Source organism: Notothenia coriiceps, unplaced genomic scaffold (assembly GCF_000735185.1).
Source record: "Notothenia coriiceps isolate Sejong01 unplaced genomic scaffold, NC01 NC01_scaffold00036395, whole genome shotgun sequence".
NCBI classification, from domain to species: domain Eukaryota; kingdom Metazoa; phylum Chordata; class Actinopteri; order Perciformes; family Nototheniidae; genus Notothenia; species Notothenia coriiceps.
The window spans coordinates 488,577-496,733 of record NW_011369096.1 but is presented as its reverse complement, the minus strand read 5'-3'; the positions used below and the strand labels follow the sequence as shown (position 1 = coordinate 496,733).

The 8,157-nt window shown below is 43.1% G+C and overlaps 1 protein-coding gene across 1 annotated transcript in view; it reads left to right on the top strand.

Annotated features, from left to right (window-relative positions):
- Positions 1-1,973: 1,973 nt before the first annotated feature.
- Positions 1,974-8,157, top strand: part of col18a1a (collagen type XVIII alpha 1 chain a) — a 92,916-nt gene continuing 86,732 nt past the window's right edge. Inside the window, exon 1 of the mRNA XM_010792234.1 lies at positions 1,974-2,150. Coding sequence (XP_010790536.1) covers positions 1,974-2,150 — 177 coding nt within the window. The remainder of the gene's footprint in view (positions 2,151-8,157) is intronic.

Below are 8,157 nucleotides of genomic sequence, written 5' to 3'. Positions count from 1 at the left end.
CATGCCCTCCAAAAAGGAAATTATTACCGTTTTCCAAACCTAATCTTTGCCGTTACAAAGTCATTGAAATGTTTAGTGAGTTTTGGGCTTTAACGCTGTGCACGCTCACCGCGAGGTGGCAGCAAAGCACCCCCCCCCCCCCCCCCCCCCCCCCCCCCCCCCCCCGCCCCCCCCCCCCCCCCCCGCCCCCCCCTGCCATGCATAACAACGAGCGCAATGGAGAACTGTTCCCCACCCCCGGTATGACAGTTCACGAGCCAGATGCTTTCCCCCCCCTCCCCCAGGAGTTGTGTTAAAGGCCGACGGGTAATTTTGACGGAAGTTTTACTTATCCTTTCCGTCCAAATGAAGGGCAGACGAAAAAGTCTTAGCGCAACCCTCACCATGTTTCCGGAAGTAAAATATATCTGTATATTTAATGCAGATCACCATTCCCAGCGTGCAATATGTTTATTATTCAGATTTTGAGTTTGTATTTTGGCAAGGATTCCAAGTAATACAGCTCAGAGAGTTTCAGGGGAAGGCGCAGCGTGTGGAGGAAAAAAATAACGAGAAACAGTGAAATTCTAGCTAGTTAAAGGTGGGGTTGGTAATTTTGGAGAGAAAACCAGCTTGAGGCTGGCTAGTGATTTGAAATATACACAGACGGAACAAATCTGCCACTTCCTTAAGAGCTCCTCCTCCAACACAACACGAACGCGCACATGGACCAAATTTGAGGGCACGAGATAAGTTTGTGCCCAGATGGGCAAGGCTGAAGGCAGGTAGGCCATCCAGTTACTTTGGCATCAGATGACTTCGTCGTGCTTTTTACAGCGCCACGGCTTCCACAGATGAGATTATTTTATGGATTTTTTGTCAAAGCACTTCGATATTCATTGCTATCGGGATGTTAAGAGCATTCCATGGAATATAACAACAAGTGTATCTCGAGCCGGTTTCTCAAATGTACCCCACCTTTAACTTCAGCCGACTCTAAGCGAGCGGCAACATGGATCGATTTTTAGTGAAGTTACCTAAAGTGAGAGAGGAGACAGCGTCTGGCAGGAAACGAAGGAAGTATGACCACGATTATTTGAAGCTAGGATTTTTAATGGACCTGTCCTGGCCGGGGGCGGACGGGCCATCTGTGTGTTCTGGAGAATAACAGAACGGCCGGTCGTCAGCGGGCCGTTGAAGGCCGGCACCGGCCTTTATTTTAATTGTAATAATACTTACTTTGATCAAAAGCCAGTACCGGTCAAGGCTGCAGCCAAAGGACGATCTGCGTTTATTCCCGTCTACATTGCATCCCCGAATCATCCCCCTGTGCGCATCAAAGACGCAGACTCATTGTTCCCACTAAAGTAGGGCTGAGTGTAATAAGGAGGCAAAGTTGACGTTCAGTGTGTTTCCGGGAGCGTATAAGGATTTATCCACCATGTTGAAAATGTTTTTAAAAAATGTTTAAAATAAAAAAATAAAAATGTTTTAAAAAGTTATTGTTTAATGTTTTAAGGAGGTGACGCTACTCAGCCAATCAAATGGGTGCAGTCAGTGAGTCAGCACGATAGATTCAAACAAAGATACGAGACAAGAAGAGAGAAACACTCGGAGGCATGTTCAAAAAAGAGAGAGGTTACTGGACCTCTTTGAAATGCAATTGAATACCCCTATAGCAACAACAACAATAATAATAATAATAGCAATAATAATTGGGAGGGGGGGCGCGGCTGTTCTTATGTTCTCTAAGGGGAGGCTCACCTTCCCACACTTTGCACTAAAGGAAAGGTAAAACCCCACCTCACTGGTAACAGAGCATTCTTACAAGTAAGTATTGACAGATCTGAGTTCTTTCTCCAGCGCTGCACAGAGTGGGTGGCAGAGAGCAGAGAAACAAGAAAGGAAAGTAACAAGGAAGAGAAGCGTTAAAATAAAAGTGTGTGTGAGAATCAATGCGAGAGGAATCCATGTGTGAAGCGAGACAGGAATAGATGAAGTGTGAGGAAAGAGGCGGGATGAAGGGGAGCCCTGACGTCGCGCTGAGAGACGGTTCGATACCTGCTGATCTGAGGGTCCTCCTGAACGCAGCGCCGCTGAGCCGGGACCCGTCTCCAACGCTGAGCCTCCAGAACCATCGCCTCGGCATCCAGCAGGCCGAAACCATACAGGTGGCTCACTGACACACACACACACACACACACACACACACACGCACACACGCACACTTGACTTTTAGTCTAAGTCCACTTTGGGACTAACAATAGTTTCTTAGACGTATTACAAACAGTGTTGTAAACATTACAAGTCATGGACTGTTTACTCATTCATGGGATAGTTTGTTGACATTGTATCCGCTTTATCCGGTCATTCCTCAAATGACATTTAAATTAGGTCTTTCTGTTTCTACTTCTTCCTTGGAAGTGCATATTTACTGTACATTGTACACACACAGTGTTAGGATAAACAGCATTTGAAGCTTGTAAATAAAAGCATTTGAAGCTTGTATTTATGTTCTCTTTTTGTCACAAATAGCTCACTTTTTTGTCACAAATAGCTCAGTTTACAACAAGCTTTGGTACATCCATCAAAGTTGTCAGCAAATCCCAATAAAATCCAACCAACAATGAAAAATGAATAAATCCACTCCACTGTTGTCCAAAAACTATTATAAACATATAAATGAGCCAGTCCGTTACATCTGGGGAGAATCTCACTGCTGTAAATACTTCCTGACTCTGATATCTGAGGCCAAAATCATTCTCTAACAAATTCACTATACTCCTGTTACTTAACTTTGCTATACATTTTAAAGATACATGTCTTAGGAGGGAATAAATGGGCTTGGGGTAAGGGTAATTTGTCAAGTGCCTTAATACAGTCCACAACTATTGGGCTTACAAACATGGGTCGAAAAGGACAACGATGACCAAGTCCATACTTCAATTTAACAAAGTACAGACACAATCAAAGAAGAGGATCTAGTAAATGTTGTGCAACTTGATGGGAAAATGCTACCATTCATCAGAACTGCACCAGAGTTTTCTTGAAAGGAAAACCAAAACCAATAACTTCATTGGCATTAAGCTCAAAAACATGCTGTTGTGCTTGATAGGAAGTGACAAGTGGCCTGCCCTTGTACCTTGTTGCATGTCAATCACAATTTTTTCTCACCTCTCATCTGTGTCATCTCTCTGATATATGTTTTCTTATGGTTGCTTTGAAAAGACCCCCAAAAATAAATAAATGATAGCCCTGTATAAATGGGAAGTTTAAAAAAACCCGAAACAAATAGTACGGCTATCAAAACGAAAAATAACCAATTTCTCCTTAGCTTATGGCCTTGACAAGATGTAATTAAAATCAAGTTTGTGATATTCTGCTAACAAACAGACATCACATATTTCCATGTTTTGGAAACGTGTTATTGTTATTTAATTCTGGGTGGTTGTAAGCCTCCTCAAATGAAACAGACCTTGAAACCACAGGAAAGTTGGCTGCTGAGTGTTTCAGCCACAGATCAATATTTTTACTGTAATTCCATCAACCGTCCTCACAACTCCATTCCAATGCACACGAGCCATGTATTGTCTAAGCTGTTCACAAACTGGTCAAGAAAACTGAAGTACTGGCCTAAGAAACTTCAAAGATCAACAACATGCCCAAAACGTTCTGGCTGGAAACTGTGCCTGTTGCCTTCAATTGCGCTCTCTGCCCCCAAAACAGCCTCATAGTTTGGATTTTATTTGGAAACTCTGCATTCCACTCAGTGAAATGTCACCTTCGCTGGTTTTGGCAAGGAGCAGCACCCTTGTTGGATCAGACCCCTGCAGGAGCCTGTAAAGTAAAGGGAATACATTGGCTGGCATGGCAATGAAAACATTCACCGGTTTTTATGACCTACAAAAACACACACAGCGGGTCTGGTCATTGTGATGTGGAAAGCTGACTTAGAAACAGAAGAAACACAAAAACACACAGGGGGAAAAAGAAGAACTCAACAGCTAAATATGTAATGATTCATTATAATTGGTGCAATTTACTCACTTAATTACACCTGAGGCATGCTGCTGCCAAAGATGCACAGAAAGCAATCACATATATTTTTCCTTTGATTTACACAATACCGATTCTGTATTTGGATATTATCAGCATTCCATTATTGTGACTCTTCTACCATGTCTATGCAAGCCCATTGTTAGCTATTGACAAATTATATCCTTAACTTGCCGCTTACTGGAGCTTTATGTTTCATGGACAAATATGAATGTGTTATCTGTCTTCTCTAACATTCGGTAAGAATACATGTAATTGTATTTACAACATGTTTGAACTATTCCATTTGAACTTTAAGACCTATGGCCTATTGCTCAGATCACAACTGGAAGACTAGAAAAAATGTGTTCAACTTTTACAAGTCGGAAAGAGACTATGATGCTCCTTGACCAGATTTCTCCATTAAAAACATCAGATATGTTCAGTTCAGAGTGGTTATGCTGCAGCAGCCTGGTTTGTTTTTTAGCTAATCTAATACAAATAAAAAAGCGGCCTGGTATTTGCGTAATGTCACTGCGCTCTTTCACGCTGGCGAGGCACATCTCAGAGGCTGCATTGTCATCATTCTTTTTGCCCTTATATGAAGCAGGAATTTTAATTAAAGGAGCTTTTTGCATGTTTTTTTTAAAGATACTGTTAAAACCTCTTAAGCCCCAAGTCTGTTTTTCAGGTTTCAGGCTCGAAAATGACATTCCCAGAACAAATGACCATATCTTCCCTTCTAAAAGGGTTAAATTAATAATCTTTTTTCTCAAAGTAATGATAAACCTGTGAGTTGGATGTAGAAAAGTCGGAATCAATATAGATGTTTTTTATTTTAAAGAAAATTCAGATTGAACATGGTAAAAAACTGTAAATTATAGTGTCCGTCCAAAATATATTTTGTACTTATAGTGATGACGATTCGCTTAGAACCACAATAGTAAACTAGTCCCTAATAGGAAATTGCCGGGTGTTAGTCTCCGAACGCGGATCTGAAAAAGTGACGGGGCAGTAAAAACCTGCCTGTCGCGTAAGCCCGATTTTAAAGGGAGTTTCTAAGTCGATTATGGCCCAGCGCGAAACACTGTGAGACCCCCCCCCCCCCCTACTCTTGACGAGTTGGCCCCCGCCCCCCCCCCCCCCTCTCGTGCCAAGTACTTGACGAGTTGCCGCCCGACTCTCGCTCGCCTCGGTGTCAAGCGACTTGACAAGTTGCCCCCGCGCGCCCGGGGCGGTGCGAAGGCGACTTGACGAAGCGGCGGCAATATACGTACGGAACCGGGTGACGTGGAGTGCCGCCTGCACGCGTGTCGTATTCCGGTTTTGAGTGTCCCTGGAAAGTCTACTAAACATGCGCGTTTCCAGAACCCAAACGCTTTGCGCATAGTAAAGGAAAAAGCGTCCGTACGGGTATTTTGCCTCCGGAGCGACGCCCGCCTTTTGAAAACCGCGACAAGGGTTACAAACAAGAATTAGGCCCCAAGTTGTTACTGGCTCACGAGACAAAGTTTAAAAGACGTAAACCAATTTTGTTTAGGCAGTATCTGCCCTTTTATAGCAGCCAATTGCACTGGAGACGCGGGGTGTATTTTATTAAAGTTCGCTGGCGGATGCAAGGTAGATGGTCATTGTAACGTTTTTCAGTCCGTATAGAACGGAGTTTTGCTATCGGTCTCTTTGATCAGGTACGGTAAACAATGAAGTTTCTGACGGCTAATAACATGCGAGGAATAATAGTCCGCACCATGTTCCTTCGAGCTCAATTCAGCGACGTTGACTAAGTTCTTACGACGGTCGGAAGCTTCAAAACGGGGATCAAGGACGACTATATCCGAATCCAAACAGCCCTTGTAGATGAAAGAAGGAAGAGAGCAGCAGTATGGTAAACATGAGAGTAACAGGCGTAATTGGGTCCGAAGGGGGTTTAAAAGAAAGCAAAAACGCCATACAGATATATGCGGGCCCTAGGCCTCAGTGCCTAGCCTAGGACAACGGGACGGCGCAGGATCACAGGACCCGTAGCGCTCGGGACCTAGCAAGACCCTCAAACGACCGACCGAGGATAACGAACCAAGCGACGCGTAGTATTCAGGACCGGTACCTATAGGAGCGGCACCTGAAGTAGAGGATAATATGTGTACGTAAGGTTTGTAGAACCTATGGATACAGTGTTAGATAAATAGAAAAGTTAAATGTGTGCCTTATATAACGTGCAGCCAGGCATGACCCTCCTCCTAGCGTGAGGAGACTACGAGAGGGACGTCCAAAAGAGGGTAAAAGGGGAACATGTTGACCACCCAAAAGGAGGCCTCATAGAAAGGAACATGCTACGACCTCCGCAGATTCCTGCTCCCTACAGCAAACAAGTATGACTAAAGACAGTGTTTGACACTTCAAGGTGACGTCTTTGTTTACCAGTTGTAAACCACATGACTATAACCTGATATATTTATTTTAACTAACTAAAACGCAAAACCTGAAACACTAACTCAACTAACCTAACTTAACTCAACGTAACTAACTAAGCTATTTAAGAGACGACCCAAACGCGAGATTTTGATTTTGTAAAGTGCTTAATGTGTCGAGTAAAACTTACGATACCCAGGTAAAGTTCACATAATACTTATCCGACAATCACAAAATAAATCTCTTTGTAGATCTTCAACGTGGTACGTACACCAAAGTTAGAGCATATCTGAACGTTCATACAAACAACTATGGTAGTTTATGTAAAAAATAAGACGCACAAAATAACTTGAGCATTTATGCGGCGAGTATGATGTTGGACCGACGACATGGAACACAGAAAGACTAACGAAAGTAAAACAAAACCGTGTTTTCGGTTCCGGAGTAAAGCTCTGAGTTTACAATGATTTAACTTGCGACAGTGCCTATGTATTAACTGTCGAACGAATGTGGACGTCAATGACGAGAGAATTACAACAAACTAAAAAGCGCGCGGGAAATAAAGAACACCCGGGACTAATAAAAGTACAAAAAAGTAAAAGAGAAAAAACTTTCGCAATTTCACGGTACATATAGTTTTACGTTCTCTACAGACGCGGAATTCCGCGTTGTGATTTTCCATCCCGAGAAAGGTACGCAATGTCGTCCTCGAAGAGTCGGAAGATCTTGCTACGACCCACAAAAATTTTGAAGAATTCGGCCTGGGCCAAGCCCCGCGGCGTATTAGCGGCAGTAAAACGTCCGTTTGTTGGCCAGCTCGCTTGGAAGTCTAAAAATTCTTTATACTTATAAACTATAGGTCATATTGCCCCTTTTTTGAGGAGAATGACTAGAAAAAGTAAAAAAAAAAAAAATTTTGTGTGTTACGATTGTCACTCCCGGAGACTTAATCGGAGACTTAATCGCCTTTTACGATTGGATAATTTGACGTAAGCTCTTAGTGAGTTCGAGGGAATAATGAATAGGAAGCTCGACGGTGTAGGGTTCGTGTAACAAATACTAGCGATTTCGTGTGTCCTTAGATTGACGCGACGGGTACATTTGTGACTCTTCTAATGTTTGAGCGGCGCAATAGTTGTTTTTGCGAATGTAGTTTTGTGTCACCGCGATATCCTGGTTGCGTATTGACCGGTAATGGAAGCAGAAACAAGACCCAGATTTGACCGAGGAGTTACCGGTAATTTTGCAAATTGTTGCCTACTAATCAATTAAGGTATCCAATTATAGGTTACACCGGGACGACGGAAAGGTGAAAACTTTACAACAGACTATTCGTTATTTTGCGTTAAGGCGAAAAATTTTATCATCTCGGTCCGGTAAGGATGCGGACTATCGAAGTCAACCTTACGCGGCTCCCTGCGGTAGAAAAAAATTCGGTACCTCACACACGTCCTGCTACAAACGGGAGAGCGTAAGATAACCGCAGATTGCCAGTCTTTCGTCTACAGTGTACAGTTTTAGCTTCATTCCCCCCCCCGTCTCTATTCCTTTTATGTGGGTTTACCGGGGTCGGTTCTCCGCGGAAGGAAAAGGAATCGTTTAGACCCAGATTTTTCGCAGTTTATAGTAGAACGAAAACGTAGTTAGAATTATTGTCACGCAATGAACTAAATAATACATACGGATGAAACGCGTAAGGATTTCGAAAATCAGATGATTGGGTAGTTAGGCTTC